General features: G+C 42.7%; 2 protein-coding genes across 14 annotated transcripts in view; one reads left to right on the forward strand and one right to left on the reverse strand.

Annotated features, from left to right (window-relative positions):
• LOC135085659 (uncharacterized) overlaps positions 1 to 23,508 on the forward strand; it is a 354,394-nt gene that overhangs the window by 55,181 nt on the left and 275,705 nt on the right. The gene's annotated exons all lie outside the window — the stretch shown is intronic.
• The window catches only part of LOC135085657 (uncharacterized), a 150,294-nt gene continuing 136,233 nt past the window's right edge, over positions 9,448 to 23,508 (reverse strand). For all 11 annotated transcript variants that reach the window (XM_063980431.1, XM_063980428.1, XM_063980432.1 and 8 more), the window contains one exon: positions 9,448 to 9,608. In XM_063980431.1, the coding sequence (XP_063836501.1) occupies positions 9,463 to 9,608 (146 nt within the window). In that variant the 3' untranslated portion in view covers positions 9,448 to 9,462. The remainder of the gene's footprint in view (positions 9,609 to 23,508) is intronic.

Below are 23,508 nucleotides of genomic sequence, written 5' to 3' on the forward strand. Positions count from 1 at the left end.
CCCCTGAATTTGGGGGCCACGTGCACGCCTCGGCCCTTGAATATCTAATAATATCTAATATCAGTGCCGAGGCGAAGAAAAGCGGCAAGACCTGGAGCGAGATCAAGCGCGAAGCTCAAGACCGAACGCGATGGAGGACTGTTGTGGACGCCCTCTGCCCCATCTAGGGGACATAGGACCTTAAGTCAAGTAAGTCAATATCAGTGCCACGTGAAAGCACAATGACATATCAGCAAGTACACTGACGCGACTAAAAGGTTTTCAATCATGATGGGGAACCCTACTTTGAGGTATTGGACGAACGTGAACCGGTAGCCATGTTGCTCGGCCACTCCTGCGCAAACAACGTTCGCACTAGCGCCAATGAGGGTGCCGTTACCTGAAATAGAAAAATAAAATCATTATAATGACAGGAAAATATATATTCAACACGATCAGTCTTGGCATGCGAAACAAACTCCCCTGGTAAACGCAGTGGTTCCCCATACACCAATTCTGCCGCAGAAGTCTGTAAGTCCTCTTTCAACGCAGAACGCATACCTAATAAAACAACTGGAAGGCTATTGCACCAGGAATCGCCGTGACACATGAGAGCTGACTTTAGCTGTCGATGCATTCTCTCAACTAGGTCATTAGCACAGGGGTGGTAACTAGTAGTGCGTATTCGATCTGCTGAGCAAAACCGCATCAAATCTTGGAAGAGAGCAGACTCAAACTGCCTCCCCTGGTCAGTTGTTACGACAGACGGAACACCGAAACGAGCAATCCACTCCCTAGTAAGAGTTTCAGCAACTACCTCGGCCGTTATGTTACTGATGGGCCAGGCCTCCGGCCAGCGCGTAAATCGATCAACGGCAGTAAGGCAGTACTGGAACCCTCTGCTAGGTGGAAGTGGGCCAATAATGTCAACGTGGATATGCTTGAACCGGCCGGAAGGAAGATCAAAGTCGCCAACAGGTGTTCGGGTATGTCTGCTAATCTTGCTACGTTGACACTTGATGCAGGAACGAGCCCAATTCCGACAGTCCTTCTTCATACCAGGCCACACGTAACGTTCAGCCATCAGACGTGTAGATGCCCTTACGCCAGGATGACTTAAACCATGAAGCATCAAAAAACGCGCCTTACGAAAGTCAGGTGGCAAATAAGGCCTAGGCTTCCCAATTGAAGTATCGCATATAATCGGAACATCAGCGCCAGGAATATTCACTTTTTTAAGCTTCAGTGAAGAATTCGCTTCAAGTTCCGGAAGCTCTTCGTCAACAGATTGAGCCTTGGCTAATGCCACGTAATCACTTTCCAAATTAACGGCATCTACACGCGACAAAGCATCAGCCACTACGTTTTCCTCCCCTTTCACATGCACAACATCAGTTGTGAACTGTGAAATGAAGGACAGTTGGTTTAATTGCACAGGGGGTAACTTTTCACGCCGCTGTGCAAATGCGTAGATGAGTGGCTTATGGTCTGTGTAAATTGTTACGTGTTGCGTCTCTAACACGTGTCGAAAGTGTTGAACCGCTTCATAAACAGCTAGCAATTCTCTATAATAGGCCGGCCACTCACTTTGTCGGGCAGTGAGCTTTTTGCTAAAGAAAGCTAAAGGCTGCCACGTACCGTGAACCTGCTGTTGGAGACAAGCTCCCACCTGTACAGATGACGCATCAGTAAACAGGCCTAAACGAGCATTGCAAACCGGATACACAAGCAATGTTGCGTTCTGCAGATGTTCTTTGCATTTCTCAAAGGCTAGTTTGAGTTCCAGTGTCCAAGGAACGGGGTTAGCACCCTTAAGTTTGGTATTAGCTAGAACATTAATCAGAGGAGCTTGAAATGCAGCAGCTTGTGGAATGAAACGGCGGTAAAAATTTATCATGCCCAAGAAACGACGAAGACCTTGTACCGTCAATGGCAAAGGATAATCTCTTAAGGCCTCAATACGTTTTAATGGAGGGCGAATACCTTCTTTGGACACCTGATAACCTAGAAAGGTTACCTCAGGCGCACCAAACACACATTTAGACGTGTTGATAACCACACCATAATCAACAAGACGACGAAACAGGGTGCGAAGATGCTGCGCATGCTGGACTGCATCCTTGGAGTACACAAGGATGTCATCAACATAAGGGAAGCAAAAATCGAGTCCTTTCACGACCTCGTCAATAAAACGCTGAAACGTTTGTCCAGCATTACGCAAACCAAAGGTCATGAAAGGAAACTCGAATAACCCAAAAGGAGTGGTTATGGCCGTCTTGCAAATATCTGCCTCGTTCACTGGAATTTGCTGGTACGCTTTCACCAGGTCTATAGTTGAAAATATAGTAGATCCTGATAGCGTGTTAGCAAAATCAGCAATGTGCCTCACAGGATATCGATCAGGCACCGTCCTGGCATTTAAAGCGCGAAAATCCCCACAAGGACGCCAACCATTTTCTCCTTTGCGCGCCATATGAAGAGGAGAAGACCACGGACTGCTTGAAGGACGTGCTGTCCCGCAGGCAACCATGTCATCAAACTCTCTTTTTGCCTCTAACAGCTTCTCCGGAGCTAGACGGCGTGGGCGACTCGAAACCGGAGGGCCTTCAGTTGTGATAATGTGGTGAACTGTAGAGTGTTTGACAACTCGCGGTAAGCCAGGTGGCTTAGTCAGATCTGGAAACTCGAGCAAAATCTCGGAAAATGGTGACTGATTAATGGACACCGCTCTAATACTGGCCTGTGAAGTCTTATCCACTGAAACAGCAGTCGAGTAATTAGTAGTTCCGTCTATTAGTCGTTTATTACGAAGGTCTGGTAATAGACTGTAATGCGCCAAGAAATCAGATCCAATTATTGGTATGCTGACGTCGGCAATTACAAAGTTCCAATGAAAGACCCGGCGTAACCCTAGATTAAGGCGTAGAGTCACTGTGCCATAGGTCCTGATTGAGCTCCTATTAGCTGCACCTAACACATAATCTGAAGAGGAATGAGTTCCTCTTAGAAGACGACGCGGAAAGCAGCAGAGGTCAGAACCAGTATCGATCAAAAAACGACGCTTAGATGACACATCAGTAACAAATAACCGGCGGCCGGGCTCTAGACAGTCAGATGCCGCCATCAATGACTGCCTGTCTAGTTTTTTGCTTTATTGACATTTTCCTCCCAAGAACATGGAGAAATGCACCTGTGAGCCTTTTCACCGAAACGCTTATGAAATCTGCAAAGCCGCTTGTTAACACGCTCTGGAGACTTAGACGAAGATTGACCTCGCTGAACACTAGAGTTGCTAGAGCGTAGAGCCTCTACTTTTTCAGCCAACGCATCAATTCGCTGTACTAAACTTGTCAAAGTCGGCGTATTCGCTTCAACGGTATCCACGACAGATCCCATAATAGGTGGAGCTACCTCCATAACTTTATCAGCAATTTCAGCCACTTTACTAAGAGGTAAATCGACCTGCGCTGTCAAAATTACCTGGACGCTTTGTGGAAGGCGTCTTAACCACAACTCCCGCAAGAAATCATCATTAGGCAGAACATCGCCCGCTAGCGAGCGAAGGTGCCGCAGGAATTGTGATGGCTTTCTATCTCCCAGTTGCTCCTCGTCCAAAAGTTGACGAATCCGCTGCTCCCTCGAAGTCGATAACCGCTTTGTAAGCTCAGCCTTGAGACACTCGTACTTGTTTTCCTTTGGTGGGCTCGCAATTATATCTTCGATTTCATCAGCCACCCGGGTGTCTAACATGGAAATGACATGACTGTATTTGGTGATGTCCTGAGTAATACCAGCTATGTGAAATTGTGCCTCAACTAAACCGAACCACGTAGTAGGCTTGTCGGCCCAAAAGGGTGGCAATTTAACCGACACGGCAGATACATGTGAAGCTTGTGATGGGCACTGTAAGGAATCAAGCTTGGTTTTTAATTCAGAAATCTGACGTTCCAAATCCTGTATCGACATGTTAATGCACTATTATGAAAAAAGAAACCTCAAGACGAACACAAATTATAAAAAAAACGGTGAAGGGGTAGCGGTGCTAAAACAACATTCGCAAAGCCAATAAAAAACAAAATGCACCCTGTATAGCTACGGCTCACAATATTGCAACTAGACCTGAATTTTAAAGATAACCACCCTATAATATAAACAACTGTACACAATTACACAAAATTATTTACATTAATATAGTTAATTAAATATTGTAATATAAATAAAAAAAAAAAAAAAAAACACTCAAAAACTTGCAATCTGTCGCGTTGTCCAGCAAACAGGTAGGTGCTCAGCATTCACAAGGCAGGTGAACGCTACTTCCCTCTGTGGTGAACGCGGCGTGGTGTGTCAACCCGGAACACGGAGCACGGAGCACAGTGTTTTATTTTGGCTTAGAAGCGGACATCCCTGTTTTATTAATGCAATCGTTAGATATTACTATTATGTATAAAATTGATGAAGGAACTAGTAGTTGTATTTGTTTAGTTTCGAAGAAATATTCGATTTTGTGATTTTATAAAAAAAAACAGTTTTAGAAGCATATTTTCTAAAAAAATTACATTAAGTCAGAATTTTGTAAATAAATTTACCTATCACTATAACGTCTACCTTTATGCAGAAATAAATGATTATTGCTGCAGTAATTTAGGAATTATTTAATAATTTATGATTTTCAGAAAACATTTTTTTCTCCGTTACACTAGAAAATTGGAAGCTATATTTACTTTATATTGATGCATGATATAATTATCTATAATACCTGAAAATATTACTTGCCTATCCCGTGGAAGTTGGATGATATGTTAATTTCTATGAGTTTAGAAAATTTATATGTAAATAGGGTTGTCATCTGAATATTTTTTAGTTTTTTAAATGCCGTCCGTAACAATACGGTTATAATGCCTTTGTTAGATAACTATTGAAATTAATTGCTTTTACCATTATTAATTTGTCTGGTCGAGTTTGATAATTATAGAGTTGGCCCTCTGGCGGCTTATTGGAAATCCTATCGTTTTCGAAACATCGATATATATGTTGCAGTCAAAACTCATAATCGATCAAAACCACTTTTGACTGCAAATTTCAGTTAATAGTGGTTTTGACCGATGGCCTTAGTCAATATTACTTTTGACTAATTTTTCTAGTCGTATCATCCAACTTCCACGGGATAGGCAAGTAATATTTTCAGGTATTATAGATAATTATATCATGCATCAATATAAAGTAAATAGGTATAGCTGCCAATTTTCTAGTGTAACGGAGAAAAAAATGTTTTCTGAAAATCATAAATTATTAAATAATTCCTAAATTACTGCAGCAATAACCATTTATTTCTGCATAAAGGTAGACGTTATAGTGATAGGTAAATTTATTTACAAAATTCTGCCTTAATGTAATTTTTTTAGAAAATATGCTTCTAAAACTGTTTTTTTTATAAAATCACAATATCGAATATTTCTTCGAAACTAAGCAAATACAACTACTAGTTCCTTCATCAATTTTATACATAATAGTAATATCTAACGATTGCATTAATAAAACAGGGATGTCCGCTTCTAAGGGAAAATAAAAGACTGTGCGGAGCAAGCAACACGGAACAAATTGTGTGTCAACTTCTAGGTGTGAGCTCGGGCACGGGGTGATGCGGTTCCAAAATGAAGTTGGAATTCGTTACTCGACCCTTGGTCGGGAGTTCAGGTCTGAGGTGTAAAAGTAGTCCTTGTCCGTTGCAGCAATTAAGCAGTACAGTTGTAGACAAATTGGACGAAAATCGGGGTCACCAATAAAGGGTACGTGGCTTATGGAAACTCACGTAGTCACTTTTGAATAAAATATAATATATTGTAAAATCTCCTATTTTACTACCTGACGTTCTCCTGACATCAACAACCCGGTTACCATCGCAACCGCCGTAGCCTATACCCGGCGCAAAGAGTTTTGCTTACCGCTACAAGAACCAAAATTACTGACATAGCCCGCAGAATTGATAAAGTCAAGTGGCAGTGGGCGGCAAATATCTCGCAGTGACTAAGGCTATGTCGGTCACTTTGGTTCTCCTGCTAAATTCCTCATTTCTGATTCGATCACGCAGGGGAACTCCGAACATAGCACGCTATCGCCCTTTGGGTGACCTTGAGCCTTCTTATGAGGCCTATAATAAAGGCAGGCCCCCACTAGGTGGACCGTCGACCTCACAAAGGTAGCAGGAAGGCGCTGGATGCAGGCCGCTACCAACCGGGCGATGTGGAAATCCTTGGAGGAGGCCTATGTTCAGCAGTGGACGTCCTGTGGCTGAAATGATGATGATGATGATGGAGGACTCACCCAAAGCACCAGCATGACGGCGACAGCCAGGCGGGACTCCTGCCCGACGCTCAGGATGACGGCTTCAGTCATCTTGCCGATCCATGCGATCAGACCCAGCTTGGAGAGAGCCTGTAATCAATGATACACGGTTCGCAACGCGATATTTTTATATGAGTTACTTACGTAACTACATAGTATTATATTATCTGTGATATGATATGTATAAGAAAGTTTAAAATTATAATATGCTTAAGTCTTGTTCGTACTAGTCGAGTAATTTAGTTATGCGTGCCCAAACAACTGCACGCAGGAAGATTTAATAATTGCTACTGACAACGCCACTCTTGTGGCGGAGTTTTGGGCTGACACTGTAAATTTGTTGTCAACACGACAAGAAGATTTAGTCTGAGTTGCACCACCTAACTTTGACCGTAACTATAACGATAACCGGTGTTTTTTTTACATAATATGTAGTTTGACGGATTTTTGATGTTTGTCAAAGTTAAAGTAAGTTTACATGTAACTCACTTCCATCAACACAAAGAGAGCCGCAAAGAACAAAAGTGTGGACCACTCCACCCGCGCCAGAATAGGCTCCATATCCTCCCTCTCCGCCAGGAGAAGCAGTAAGAGAGCCCCGAGGAGAACTGTCCAGCCGAGGGAGAGACGCTCTGAAAAAAACAAGGGTTTATTATTTTTTTTTTTTTTATTTGGCTTACAAAACTGGGTACAATCAAATATCATGCAAAAGTAAGTAATGAATGTAAAATCAATTCATACTGATTTACCCTACTCGATGTAAGCACAGCATGCATATAAAAATAATTAATTAAACCACCTTAAATTAAGAATATTACACAGATAAACCAGACCTTACATTTACACAGAACTAAACAAAATTTAGACTAATTTTAGACTAGGTATTTTAAATCAAGAATAGCCGTATTGATACGGCGCTTGGCGGAGACGAGAGAACCAAAAAAGATGTCAAAGACAAAACGCATAGAATTGTAGCAGGTATAGGTGTACCAGAATCTCATGGCAAACAAAAATATTGGAAAAGTGTGTTTTTCATATGGCAATTGTCTATGGTTTAATTGTCACCTGTCAAAGAAAATTATGAAATCTGTCAGCCGCTGCAAAAAATTTGTAATCTCTTCTTGACTATTTGTTATTTTTGTGAAAAAATCGAAAAAGCTCAAGCAAGTCATATTGTTTTCAATGTGAATTGTAAAATAAGGCATAATTCAAAGTCAATCTTTGATTCTAAAGCGCGTCGTCGAGTTGACAGTAAGTTGGACTGAAATATTTTGATACATTTAGTTTATTACCCAATTACGTCACAAGGAGGGTTATGTTTTTTTTATATTATTCTTAATTGCTGCTTTATCGGGGTTTTCAGGTATATCTCACAAATTGGTGCAGGGGAATGGTCAAAATGTTATGACCATGTAAAGAAAATTGAAAAAGATTTAATTTTTATCTCTTTATTTTGATCATCTATTGAAGAACAAGAAATTGCAAGTGGAGTTCTTAGAATCGTTTTCTAGTTCTGAATGAAGTGATAAGTTAAAAGTATGATGCATAATAAAATTAGTTACTTAAATTAATAATACGATTTATTTATTTTTCAAGACACTTTCCCGATGTATAACAATATTCTTCATACACATACCTACCTAAAATGTATATTCGTACTTCATGTTCATTAATATTAAAGTCATAAAAGTAAAAAATTAAACAGTATCAAGATCGTTTATTCCAATTTCCCCAGTATTGCTCTCAACAAAGTTTATTTTCCCTATTTGCCATGAGATTCTGGTACACCTATACACATGCGATGTAACGGGGAGTGCTGACCGAGTCGAGTCTTGCACGGAGGGATAGAAAACGTCTTTCGATTTTGCACGCGGCTGCTACTACGAGGTACGGCAAATTTTAAACGTTCCAGTATATCCGGGGCATCGATAAGACCATTAACGACCTTGAAAAGGAAAAGTAAATCAGAAGCTTTCTGATTTACTTTTTTTTATTTATTAAAAAGAAACAAAAAAAAAATATGAAAACACATTATAAAATCTGCTTTTAGGGTTCCTTGTTTCGTTATGTCCGTCTGTCTGTCTGTCCGAGGTTTTGCTTGGAAACTATTGGCACTAGAGAGCTGTAATTTTGTGGAGGTATGTATTTTAATCGTTTACGGATCTCCTCATTTCTGATTCGATCTCGCAAAGAAACACCAAGCATAGCCCTCTCCATAGCACGCACGGAACAAAGTCGCTGACATAGCCCGACGTATTAGCAAGCTGAAGTGGCAATGGGCAGGGCACATAGTACGCAGAACTGACGGCCGATGGGGCAGAAAGGTTCTGGAATGGAGGCCGCGTACCGGAAAACGCAGCGTGGGACGTCCACCTACAAGGTGGACCGACGACATCGTAAAGGTAGCAGGGAAGCGCTGGACGCAGGCCGCTACCAATCGATCAACATGGAAAGCATTGGGGGAGGCCTATGTTCAGCAGTGGACGTCCTGTGGCTGAAATGATGATGATGATGATGATGTATTTTAATCACGCCGACAAATTATTTTATTTTATTATTTTTGGTAGCTCCCCTTCATGTAAAGTGATGAATTTCTTTTCATCTTCAATTCAATTTTGTCCAATGACCCCAAGGTACCCATCCTTATCGCTCGCGCGTAATTATATTGCTGTCGCGACTGTGCGACGGGCGCCCGCAGTGAGTGTGCGAGCGCGACAGCAACATAATTACGCGCGAGCGATAAGGATGGGTAGCTTGGGGTCATTGGACAAAATTCTACGTGCTCACGGACCAGGCTTTAGCGCACAACACGCGTATTTTTAGAATTCCGTAGTCCTGACAAGGAACCCTTATAGTTTCGTCATGTCTGTCTGTCCGTCTGTCCGTCCGAGGTTTTGCTTTTAATTGGCACTAGAGATATATTAATCACGCCGACAAAGTGGTAGAATAAATTTTGAAAAATAAATAAATTAGGGTAGCTCTCCTGCTGTCGCGCTCACACACTCACTGCGGGCGCCCGTCGCACAGTCGCGACAGCAATATAATTACGCGCGACGCGAGCGATAAGGATGGGTAGCTTGGGGTCATTGGACAAAATTCTACGTGCTCACAGACCGGGCTTTAGTTAAAAACATCTTAGGCTTAGTTACCTTTAGATGATGTGGCTGATGATGCAGATCTTGGTGGGGTCACCACGTCTGGAGATTTCGTGGGAGATGAGTTGGAACTTTTGGAAGTCTCTTTTGGAGTCTGACCAAATCTTGCAGTGGTTGCTTCGGCTGCATTAACTGTAATGAATATGAACAATTAATAATGTGCACATAACAAAGTACACACGGCCACACTGTTAACTATCCATTTCCGTTTTTGCTCTCGCTCTCATCAAATGGTGATTCTTTGCGATAGAACGAGACGACATGACAGGCAATGGATAGTTAACACTGTTGCCGATGGTACATAAGCAAACCAGACACTAGGGCTGAGTTGCACCACCAAACTTTGACCGTAACTTTAACGACCTATGTTTTTTGTATGGAGTTTGAAGGATTTTTGACGTTTGTCGAAGTTGAAATAAGATGGTGCAACCCAGCCTAATATCAACGATGCGGGTGAGTGCGAGAGAGTCGCATTCCAGCTAGGTGCGCAGTTAGCTCGATCGGTTTGTACTCATGATACATGGTACATTCCCCAAATATAAGACCAATGTACAGAAGAACAAACTTAACACTATGGCATTTTATTTCGATATCGTGAGGTGTTCTTTTGCAACAAAATGTATGGTATAGATATATTTGGAGAATGTACTAGGACTCTACGTCTTATTTTAAAAGGATGCTAACGATTTCAATTTCACCCTGTATAAAGGCCTTATATTAAAATTTAAGTAGGTAGAATAGTATGTACCTACTTACTTTCAGTTTTACAGACTTGACAATGTCAGAATTGTGGGAGATTTGAACCAATATTATTAAGTAGAATAAATACGGGTATTGGTTTGGTAAAAAAAACCAATGGCAATAAACTTCTGCTGGTTTGTAGGTGTTACGGGCATTAACCTTGTGTACAATCCGATCGAGTTAACTGCGCACCTAGTAGTCGTGACGTCACATCACGGGGGGTGTGCGGGTGAGTGCGAGGGAGAGTCGCATTCCAGCGAGGTGCTCTGTTAGCTCGATCGGTTTGTATTTCTATTGTCAGTATCACAACAAATAAAATGTTGTATTATGGGTGCACACAAGTGACAAGTGACAACACTTGTGGTCACAAGCAGACTGGCGGCTCGCGGCGTCGTCCGTTCGGGCGGGCTTGAAAATTTTCAACTACCCTCATATTTACTACTCATATTAATAAACGTCGCGTTAAGACCCGTGTCTTACTATTTTAACTATAACTGCGACCGGTGTTTTTGCATGAAGTTTGATTGAGTTTTGATGTTTGTTATTAAATGTAAGATAATCAGAGTAGAATAAGACAGCACTCTTTCCGTGGATGTCGTAAGGGGCGACTAAGGGACAAATATGCGAACATCAGGCCTCCAACCCCCTTGGGGGTGTAAATCTATATTTGCCTCTATAAATGAGAGAGGATCGTGCATCTGAGGGCTTATTGTGATTTTACATCAAACGTCTACTACGTAAACGTAAATAAGTAATTAATAATGACGGATTTTACAGCGCCCCTAGCGGAAACTTTCAAAAACTAAAATTTTCATACATATTTTAAAGCAGGCGATGTCGAATGCGTTTGATGTGAAACATAAGGTAGGTAGGTACCTACTAGGTATATGGTTAATTTGCTAGGGGGCTGCCCTCCTTTATTATAATTATCTCCTTACTTCCTATAGCAGGATCAATATAATAATATTAAGGCATATGAATAAGATTTATATTTAATTTTTTTTAGGTTAAGTTAGTTATTTAGTTTAGTCGTAATAATCTACTGATTTTGTTTCATTCAATAAATAAAAATGTACCTATTATATCATAATAATTATATGTTTAATGTTAGATAGATATTCTCTCGTTCCCACCGCCATAGATAAACAAAATAAGGAAGGATAGATTGCTAACGTCTACATTGTTAAAAGCATAAAAGCCTCGCCTTGTAGTTCAACTTATTAATGTTAGATGGCGCTACTTTACTGGCTAAAGTGTGCTGAAACTAATAAACCTTATTAAATTTATCTATGCCACCGCTGCAACCCGAATCACAGAAACTAAAGGGAGATGTGAAAAGGGGGCGGGGCCGGTGTCGCAGCAATATGCCCAAAAACAGAACACATTGCTCCAGACGTCATAATGTAAACAGTTTACATTGCTTGCGTAGTACTAAAGATTATTCGAACGTTGAGTAGGTAGGTACTCATACCACAGTAGCAGGATGTTGAACACATATTTTGATTACTTTGTGTGTGTGAATTTCTAATGCGACACTGAGTTACGAACTCAGCGCATTAGTTGGCATCTCTCTATATCTCTATGGCGTCGACCAATCGTTTTTGTTGCAAAATCGCACTAATGAAAACTTAGCTTTCTGTCGCAAAGTCATATTTGATTGATTAACCACACAGACTACTTTTTTCGGCCGATAGTATTAGTCGGGTTGTTAGTTAGACGATTATCACACTGCACCGCGCTCCGCCGCGGTCCGCGTGGCTACATAAAGACTCCCGCGCGCAGACGCGTTGTCAGTGTGTTGTGTCGCGCGTGTTTTCTATACAAACTGAGGTACGGTACTGCGGTGCAGTGTGATAATCGCCATAATCAGTATGAACATGTATGGAAAATGGAAGTGCGCACATTACACCGATTTGGTATCGGCCGATTCCTCGTACAAATTCCAAGCCGACCTAACTATCGGCTGAAAGTCTGTAAGTCTGCACGGTGTCTAAAATATGTAGCACACTTATCAACCTGGAAAGGGATTGTAACCTTATCAACTCGAGGCGGTCAGTATACTTTGCATGAAACTCCGTAGTACCTACTGCAACGCACACTTATCCGCACAGTAACGTAAACGCCTCGCTTCGCGGTTGACAGCGCGCGAAAGGCGATACGGCGTTGATCCCTTTCCGAGGTGATAAGTCTGCTATGACCTTTATAGGTACTTACTCTGAGTTTTAGGGTGGGTCACAAATGTAGCCTTAGTAGCTATTTCATGTCCGCGATCAGTCTTAAATACACAATACAAAAGCGTTCCATTAAGATCTGGTTTCAACCAAAATGATTTTTCAATCCTATTACATTTTCTACCGTCTTCAGTTTCACATAATTCTGAAAAAGAGGTACATTGACATTATTACGGCACACGGTAAGGTCATATCACACTTATCAACCCGGAAAGGTATCAACACCGCATCGCCTTTCTCTACGTCAGGGTTTCCCAATTTTTTTTTGCCAAGGAACCCTAATTCATTATACTTTTCCTAGCGGAACCCCCGTACTACTCCGCCCGCACCCCCCCTTGTGCGTAAACAAGTCGGTGCGAGCGAACAACGTCGGTCACGAAACGTGGGATAATATTTTTTACGGAACCCTTGCGGCCTTTCCACGGAACCGCTGGTCTACGCTGTCAACCGCGAGGCGAAGCGTTTACGTTACGGTGCGGATAAGTGTGCGTTGCAGTACTACGGAGTTTCACCTCGAGTTGATACGGTTACGATCCCTTTCCGGGTTGACAAAACGGGGGTTGAAAAGTATGAAAGTATGTTTTCAACGTACGAAGTCGCGGGCACAGAGCTGAGTGTGAGTTTACATCAAACGTCCTCACTAGTGAGCGCATTAAAAAAATATATGACTGTTAGCGACGGAATATTATTGTATTATGTAACGGTAGTTTAAGAACAATTTTTATTTTCTATTGGAGGGTAACTCGGTGTCGTTGGTACGCGTCACGGCAGTTTTGTTCGCACACAATTTCACGCGTCTCCCAGTCTGCTGCCAAACGCCCTCGGAGCGACACCGCGTTAGCCTACCGCGCACAAGAAACACGTGTTTGCCCAAAAGTGTACTGAACTTGCAAATACTCGCAATAAACTGTTTTGTGAACATTTAAAACGGCGTTAATTTTACATCGGAGCGAACCTGACCCCCCACAGCTGGTCATTCGGCCGGATCAGTCCGATGTATCATTCGCCACGTTGTACGAGTAAAATGGTTCTCACGCGTAGTGACCGTAAAAAGCTGGTGTCCGCAAGTGTGCATACCGAGACTGTCTACGCCATAATGTCGCTGCTGATCTATGGACCAATCACAGCGCGTAACGTGGGCGCTCCCGCGCCGAGCTGTCAAATTCGCACTCCAACGACAGACCTCTTTCGCCTCCCGAACTATTAACTTGATTTTATTGTATTTATATTCAAACTTGGTAAATCTATAAACCTATTATTCTAAAATCAAATCTTTTTATTGTTCGACTAAATTCCCTGAACAGAGACAATGAACGATACTCATCTCAAAGGCAGTGTAAAATCCGAGCCCGTGAAAACGTCACAAGTGCCACCGCAGCATGCAACGTCGTGTCAGTGGCCACACCCGACACGTCAACCGACCGCAGAGGCAGGACCGTCGCACATATCAGTTCACAAACTGGACCTGTCTCCTGAGGAAGCACCACGAGACCTCACGTCACGAATATCGACGTCATCCTCAGCTAAAGCAAGGCGAAAACGGTTGGAACTTGAGGCAGCGAAGGAAAAGGCCAGGATACAGATGGAGTTGATCGATAAAAAGCTAGAAGCAGACCTAGCTGACCTGGAAGATGAATACAGTTCACCAAATGGAGACCGCGAGAGCATTCATACTCGCACCGACGTCGAGAAGTGGCTGGACCACAGCCAGCATGAGATGGAGAAGGAGCAGCGAGCCCCCCACAATGGTAAACCCCCGGGCGAGCTGAATCCACAAAATGGTGCCATCGAGATGCTGACGAGCGCACTGAAGCAGCTAGCCACTACTTTCATTCATGGACCCAACCCGCAACTACTGAGCCGTATGAGCATCCCAAAGGACTTACCTGAGTTCGCTGGAGACCCTCTGGAGTGGCTTCACTTTAAACAGTCCTACGAGGAGTCAACACAAATATGCGGCTTCACCAATAAGGAAAACGTCTGGAGGCTTCGAAAATGTCTTCGAGGACCTGCAAAAGAAGCTGTATCTGCATTATTGATTTGTGCAACGTCACCCGATCAGCTGATGTCTACATTGGAGCTCAGATTTGGTAACCCAGATTTTATATTGACTAAAATCACGCAAGATGTACAGAAGTTACCACCGTTGCCATTGGATTATCAAAGTGAAATAGTGCCTTTTGCTGTTAAAATCCAGAATTACGTAACAGCAGTACGTGCAGTGGGACGTGACGAATACCTACGCGGTGTTCACCTAGCGAATATTATTTTGGCCAAGCTGCCCACTGTACTAGTTTCCAAATGGGCGGATTATTGTTACCCTAGATTGAAAGGAGAAATTGATAAGTCAAGAATTGACATGATTTCCGATTTCCTTCACGAGGAGGCACTAAAAATGTCAACCACGGCCAACGTTACTATATCAGCTCAACGTTACAATCAAAACAAATACAGGCAGCACGAAAGTAACGCTAGAAACTCACAAAGTATACTACTTCAACACTCCGACGCTAAGAGCGAGCATAGTGAAAAATGCAACTATTGTAAACAAGATGAACACCAGCTGACAAGTTGCAAATCATTCAAGAAAGCATTACGCAAAGATCGATGGCGCCACGTCAAGCGATACGGCTTATGTTTTAAATGCCTACTATCGCGGCACGGCAGAGATAACTGTACTGCGCCCGCTTGCGATCAAGACGACTGCGGCGGGGCGCATCACCGGCTGTTACACAACCCTCCGCAGCGGCACGGGGCCGAGGCGACCGCCGAGAGCAAGAAGACCTCATCGAGTACGTCAACTACCGAGACTGTGGCCCATATGAGTGTTACGGACAAAAAAGTGCTATTGAAAGTAGTGCCGGTCGAAATTCACGGTCCTAACGGTAAGATAAGTGCGTGTGCGTTATTAGACGACGGGTCTACAATATCAGTGATAAGCTCGCAGCTGGCTGCGCGCGCAGGGTTGCGCGGCGGCCGCAGCGAGCCCATGCGCGTGCGCGGCGAGTGGGGCGACGATGCGCTTGTGTGCGCGTCGACAGCGCTCACTCTGGACTTGTCTAGTAAGGGAAGTGATAACAGATTGTTTACAATTAATTTGCGAAGCGTTGATAACTTAGATTTGCCTGTTCAAGAGTTTTCACTAGCTAAATGTAAAGAGTATGATCATTTGAAAAATGTAACTATAAACTGTAATGATTTGTGTAAGCCAGAAATATTATTAGGTCAAGACAATTATCATTTGTTAATGCCTTTAGAGATTTATGTCGGTAAAAACAATGAGCCGTCAGCTACACGAACCCCCCTGGGCTGGTGCGTGCACGGAGTAATGCACTTGCCGTGCGCTGGTTCTTCTTCTCCCTACACCACCTTACTCATTTCAGCATCAGCGTCTGATGATGAACGCGCTCTTCGGGACCTCAGTGATGAGGTGCGGCGCTCCTTTTCTATAGATGCTTTGGGAGTGACAGGTAAACCACGACAGAACAAAGACGAGGTGCGCGCGGTGGCCATGCTGGACGAGGGTGTGCAGCTCATTGACGGCAGGTGGCACGTCAACTTGCCGTGGAAGAACCCAAACTGTAAGTTACCTGACAGTTACCCTAATGCACTTTCCCGACTGCACAGCGTTGAGAGGAAAATGTCAGCTGACCAGGAGTACGCGAGTAGGTACAGGGAGCGTGTAAAACACTTGCTGGAAAATAATTTTGCCCAAGAAACGCAAAATACCGAACGGTCGCCAAAAACTTGGTATTTACCCCATTTTGGGGTAAATAATCCTAATAAAAAAAAGTTGCGACTCGTGTTCGATGCGGCCGCTAAAGTCTATGGTGAGTCATTGAATGATTTCCTACTCACAGGGCCTGACCTACTAAATTCTTTATTTGGCATAATGTTACGTTTTAGAATAAATAAAGTTGGAATCACCGGGGACATTAAAGACATGTTCCTACGCATTAAAATAAAACCTGAAGACCAATCGGCTTTAACGGTCATTCTCACGATTAGGCGTTCTCAGCCTAATTACCATATCATTTTTGAAATTTGGCTTAATTGACTTAAACGCATTTAAATATAAAACACATAAAAAGTACGAATTTAACAATCGTAAAGGCGTCAAATTATTCCAAGCGGTTTTCGCGTAAATGAGACCCAAAAATTTTATGGTCACGGTAATTAGATAAGGCTAATACGGCAATTAGAAAAGATATGTAAAATAGCAAAAAAACAACATCTTGCATTGATAAATTTGTACACAAATATATAGCGTCATAAAAAACGCTGTAGGTACTCTTAATAACCCTTTGCTAAAAGAAAAAGACTAATTTATATTGTTTATTGTATCAAGATATTTTCAGTATACCTACTGCAAGAATCGAGGCTATAACAGGAACACTTAGTTTCAGCAAGAAGGGGCTACGTGTCACATTTCAAATGAGAGCATTTAGCTGAATCAGAATCTGAATCATTCATCATCATATTTGCTTTTAATGTGGTACAAACGATGGATACAGATATAATGGATCAGGAGGTCTCACAAATTTGACTTTTCGGATATGCATATATCGAAAAATTAATGATATTAGTGTTTTTTCCTCTTTTTAATCTATCTGCGATAAACCATCACCCATTATCAGATTAAATTGAATTTGTAATAATGACAGCTCCAGCTCTGCATATCCCATGATTTGTCACCTCGATTATTTTACAATAAGTTTTCAGATTGATGCTATTTGCTTTCTCCTGAGCCTGAATGCAGAATTCTCAGGGATGCAGCAAATATATTTCATGACGGTATTTTACACCCTCTTTGACGTTTGGTATCACTTCAGTGGACTTTGTAAACCAAGGTGCACAGCTCAAGATTTTAATACTTTATTTTGAAAACGTTAAAGTATTTCTACATTTGCGAGGCTAAGTCGATGCCATATGTCTACATGGGTCTTAGGATGCATTTGTATATAGTTTGTTGTCCAAGCTTCTTCTGCCCAGTATCCATTGCATATCACGAAGTTTTTTCTATGCATAACAAAGCAGGTAGGATGCAGTCTAGGATGGTACAAAGTGCCTATACACTCTCGTCTTGAAAAGGCCCATTGTCTGTTCATTTGATCCCTTTTGTTCTTAATGTGATCACGCCAGGTAAGTGTTACTACTGTTGGACAATCTCATCTTCTTAGGGCAAAGGTAATATGGATAGATTTTAATGGTATTATATTAGAATTAATTAATGATTTAACATGTTAATATCAATGATATTAATAGTAAAAATAAATATATGGTACGAGACATGTTTCACGCAGGGGTGACATCTCCTGGCCATCAGGAAGCCCCGATTTCACTCCAGCTAACTTATTTTTGTGGGGTTACCTTAGGGGTTAAAATATACTCTAAAATCCAACAACCATGCAGCAACTGAAGCTGAAAATTTGTCATGAAATCGAATCTATTTCAAGGTTACTCTAATGAAAGCTTTTCAAAATTTTTATGTCATATTGGAAGAAAAGTCCGTAAAGTTGTTATGCGAAAGTCTAGGTATATTTCATATTTTATCATCATACTTATTCAATCGTGAGTGCAATTTGTAGGTAATAATTTCATACAACGGTGATTATAAATATATGGTAATTAGTACATGGAAATTATAAAACGATAGTTTTCCTTCAAAATTTCCAAAATCTGCAGGGTATGCAAATACTCTCTGACTACAACGTATGGAGGCCAAAGTACTGATTCTATTTAAATTAACAACTTGGATCTACCTTCAAAAATCTAGTATAAAAATAAGGACATGGTAAATAGAAAAATTGAAAACCAAAGATATGGTAATTATACTCTTACGCAATTCATCGACGGTACGCCAACGCAATAGACGTCTACTTGCTAACAGGTCATAGAACTAACTAAGGGCTCGCGCCGCGCGCGTAAATGATGTGTCAAATATTATTATTTAGGCTTGTGTGCCCAAAAACAGAAAACGTCACGGGAATTAGGACTTTCGCTCGGACAAGCAGTTTTTTAATTCTAATTATTTACAGAATGGTTCTATTGAATAGATATTTTGCTATGCATGAGACAATCTTTTATACTCTTTAAAATGTTGAATGGAGTAAACCAAATCTATACGACATAAAAATTACAGCCAACTTTTAACATTAAGTCGGTGTGCGGACGCGTAACGGTAATTAGAGAACAGAGGTTCATGAAATTAATTTAGTCACAAATACTTAAAATAGAGGCCTATGATTTAATGCATAACTGGATAGGGTTGTTAAGTAACATATAAAAATACTTGCATGTCTCTAATTTGTCATTTTTAACGATTTAACAGCCCGGACACGCAAAAACTAGCTCATCTGAGAATGGCCGTTAAGGTTCTTATGGAGGGATGAATCTTCAGGTGAGATAAAGACGTATTCAATGACGTCACTAATATTTGGAGCAAACTGTTCGCCGTTCGTCGCGCAGTTTATTAAAAACAAAAATGCGCAGCTGCATGAGTCATCACAGCCCGCCGCCGCAGCCGCTATCGACACGCAGCACTACATGGATGACTATATCGATAGTCTACCGGATGAAACCACAGCCATAAGTATGGCACGGAATATAACGGATATTCACAAGAAGGGTGGTTTTGAGATCCGCAACTGGACTAGTAATAGCCTACAGGTGTTAGATAGCTTGCCAAAGGAGACTTTAGGTGACGCGGCCGTTAAGTTTAAATCTAACGAACAATACCAAGGCGAGCGAACGCTGGGAATGATTTGGTACCCGGCCCAAGATGAACTAGGTTTTGACGTTTCATTGAAACGTATTCCCGACGGCATTGTAAAAGGTAAACAAAGACCGACTAAACGTCTGATGCTTGCGGTAGTCATGTTTATTTTTGATATATTTGGTTTTTTTTTACTCCATTCACCATACAAGGCAAAATAATGCTTCAGGATACCTGGAGGCATAACATTGGCTGGGACGAAAAAATCTCAGACGATGTTTATAAAAAATGGTGCAGCTGGATTGATCTATTAAAAGAAATACCAAGTATACGCATTCCACGTTATTACGTAAGGGCCGGTGCGAGCGAGACGGAGTCTGCGTTTACTACGAGTGAGAGGGAGACCGATAGTGCATCGCCTACGCCGCTGCTACGAGATTCTACGCGGCATCGAGTCAGTGAACGCGTTAGGCCTCAGCCTCGAACTTAGCGGGCAGCGGGGCGGGAGCGGCGGCGGCGCGGCAGCGGCAGGATCTTATGCGTGAAATCAAATAGACCGGTTCTCGAAAACAGCGGCGCGGCAGCGGCGCCGGAGCGGGCAACGAGCGGGCAGCGGCGAGGGAGCGGGTAACGAGCGGGCAGCGCACTCCTTCTTTTGCCCACAATAAATCGAGCGTTAGGAATAAATTTGAATCGAAATAAAATTGTCGCCGTTGTTCAGACATTTCGTTTGCGAATAAAAACAACTATCTCGACAACACAACCCCGAACACAACACTTCGCCGTTAAAGCGCCGCGCGAGCTGCCCGCTTGTTTCGAGAACGGGTCTGCGTTGCCCGCCCCGCTCCCGCGCCGCCGCCGCCGCCGCCCCGCTGCCCGCTAAGTTCGAGGCTGAGGCCTTACGGATAACGAGTGTGCTACGGGCCATGCTACGAACGGGTCTACGACTGGTAATAATTATAATAATTTGCAATTGCATGTTTTTAGCGATGCTTCATCGAAGGCGATGTGTGCCGTAGCCTACTGGAGATGGGAACACAATGGAAACATACACATCGCGCTTATAACTAGCCGGGGCCGCGTTGCTCCGTTAAAGCCGACTACGATACCTAAAATGGAGCTGCAGGCCGCCTTGTTAGCGGCTAGACTCGCAAAGACAATCGCTGAGGAGCACGGGCGCATGAAAGTCGAGCAAAGGTATTTTTGGTGCGACTCGACCACAGTGCTACAGTGGATTAACAATGACACGCGGCAATATAAAACATTCGTAGCAAACCGGCTCGGCGAAATAGATGACTTAACGCGAGCTACTGAGTGGAGGTATGTGCCTACGAAGTTGAATATCGCTGACGTTGGTACTAGGGAAACTTATGACGTCACAGTGTTTAGAAATGAATGGTTCACGGGACCTTCATTTTTATACGGAGATGAGACTACTTGGCCGCGCCGTGCACTGCTTTATGTGACAGTGACCTGGAGAGAATAAATTTAATTAAACGGGAAAGTAACAACTTACCTATACTCGACGTTAGTAGATTTTCATCATGGTTGAGACTGGTGAGAGTGATGACTACCGTGTTGCGCTTTATTAATAAATGCAGGAAGGTTGCATCGTCGAGCCTGTTATCAGACATGGACCTAGCTGAGCGGTTTCTGATTAAACAAGCGCAGTTGGATAGTTTCGCCTCGGAAATATCTGCAATAAAGAAAGGAAAACGCATAGAAAATAACAGTCGACTACTTACCTTGTCACCGATGCTCGATGAACACGACGTGCTGCGTTGCGGAGGCCGCATTGACGCCGCCACCGGAGTCTCACCTGAAACTAAAAGGCCTGTAATTTTAGATGGAAAACATCACGTCGCTCGTCTGATAGTGAAACACTACCACGAGAAGGCTGCTCACGGCAACCAAGAGTCGGTAGTCAACCATCTGAAACAAAGATTTTGTGCGAACTATTTTTATATGGACATCTGCTGTGTACCGCTTATCAAGCAAATAAATGAATTTTGATTTGATTTGATTTGATTTGATTTGGATTATAAAATTGAGACCAACTGTTAAATATGTCTCATCGCGATGTATGGTATGCAGAATACGGAAGGCTAAGCCCGAAATACCAAGGATGGGTAACTTACCTGCCGCCCGCGTAGCTCACCACCAACGTCCATTCACTCATTGTGGGATTGATCTGTTTGGCCCAATGACCGTGACAGTTGGCCGTCGACATGAGAAAAGGTATGGTGTAATTTTCACATGTCTTACGGTGCGCGCTGTCCACTTAGAAATAGTCCATTCAGTCAGCACAGATTCGTTGATTATGGCACTCAGGCGCATGGCAGCGCGCCGCGGCTGGCCGCGACATCTGATGTCAGACAACGGGACTAACTTGCGAGGAGCTGACACAGAACTCAAACGATCGATCAAGGAACTGGACGAAGGAGTACTCCGCACTGAAGCTGCAAACAACGCAACTGAATGGACATTCATACCACCTGCGAGTCCACACTGGGGTGGGGCATGGGAGCGACTTATACGAAGCATCAAAACTTCACTTAAAATCATCTTGAAGGAACGTGCACCTAGGGACGAGGTTTTGAGTACTCTTCTTACAGAAGTCGAGAACATCGTCAATAGTCGTCCTCTCTCTCATGTCTCTTTGGAACCTGGCAGCGACGAGACACTAACACCCAACCATTTCTTGCTTAGAACTTCTTCGAATCTTCCAACTCCCGGAAGGTTTAGCAGCGATGACCTGTACCTGCGCAAACAGTGGCGTAAGTCTCAACTACTTGCAGATATGTTCTGGAAACGCTGGATCAACGAAATTCTCCCAGACCTCGTACCGAGACGCAAGTGGAACCAGGAACAACAGTCGTTGAAGGTAGGTGATTTGGTTCTAATTGTGGATCCAGGAGCGCCACGCAACGTGTGGCCCAAGGCAGTAGATCAGCAGGTGTTCCCAGGGGCAGACGGTCGAGTAAGGGTGGTTGAACTAAGAACCAAGTCAGGTACGCTGAAGAGGTCTGCAGCGCGCGTCGCAAGGATCCCTTTAATTGATTAGTGCTGTGCCAGCACTGGGGTGGGGAGTGTTAGCGACGGAATATTATTGTATTATGTAACGGTAGTTTAAGAACAATTTTTATTTTCTATTGGAGGGTAACTCGGTGTCGTTGGTACGCGACGCGGCAGTTTTATTCGCACACAATTTCACGCGTCTCCCAGTCTGCTGCCAAACGCCCTCGGAGCGACACCGCGTTAGCCTACCGCGCGCAAGAAACACGTGTTTGCCCAAAAGTGTACTGAACTTGCAAATACTCGCAATAAACTGTTTTGTGAACATTTAAAACGGCGTTATTTTTACATCGGAGCGAACCTGACCCCCCACAATGACAACAAGTCAAGACAAACCATCCCCATCGCTGTCGTTGCGGTACTTGCGTCGGTGAGTTAGGACACCATGGCATCTCATGCCAAATGAGCGCTGGTCGAGTCTCCCGACACGCCTGCATCAATGACGTCATCCGCAGAGCTCTTGTCGCCGTCAATGTGCCAGCAGTTTTAGAGCCTAACGGCATATTCCGTGACGACGGCAAGAGACCTGACGGCATGACGCTCATTCCCTGGAAGCAGGGACGTTCGTCCTCTTGATTTGGTTCCAACGAGACACAATTTCAACGGGACACATTTTCAATCAGACACATTCCCACGTGGACACATCAATTATTGTATCATCAGTTAGGTAAATGTTTTAATGAAAAAAAAAATGTGTTAATTGTCATGGGTATGTATTCGTCTGCCGTTTGGTGTAGTGGTTCAGAACGGACTACTATTGCTACTATGCCGAGAGGTCCCGGGTTCGATTCTCGGCCGGGCAGAAATTGAAATGATGCATTTTAATTTCTGTGACCGGTCTGGGTGTTAGACTATCTATACTTATAATAAATCTGTAGAGGTCAATTCTGTACATGAAATATATTTTCAAAATAACTATCAGGGGGTAATTAGTGATCGATACTGATGCCAAAAATGCAATCAGTAAATTTTTTGTCTGTCTGTCTGTCTGTATGTTCCTTATAGAAACAAAAACTACTCGACGGATTTTAACGAAACTTGGTAACTACAATTACTGACACTGGTCAACACATGTTTTTTTTCCTTCAATATTTTTTTTCTGTTATTGGGTATTTCTATGGCCCTGATTATGAAAAAAATACTGGGAGATCGTCAACAGCTTTACTTTTTAAAATATAGAGTTTTATTATTTTGACAAAAATATCAATTTTGATAATTTAATATCTATTGAACACTAGCAAATCTTTTATATGATTTCTTTGAATAGACA

This window comes from Ostrinia nubilalis, chromosome 29, assembly GCF_963855985.1.
Source record: "Ostrinia nubilalis chromosome 29, ilOstNubi1.1, whole genome shotgun sequence".
Lineage (NCBI taxonomy): Eukaryota > Metazoa > Arthropoda > Insecta > Lepidoptera > Crambidae > Ostrinia > Ostrinia nubilalis.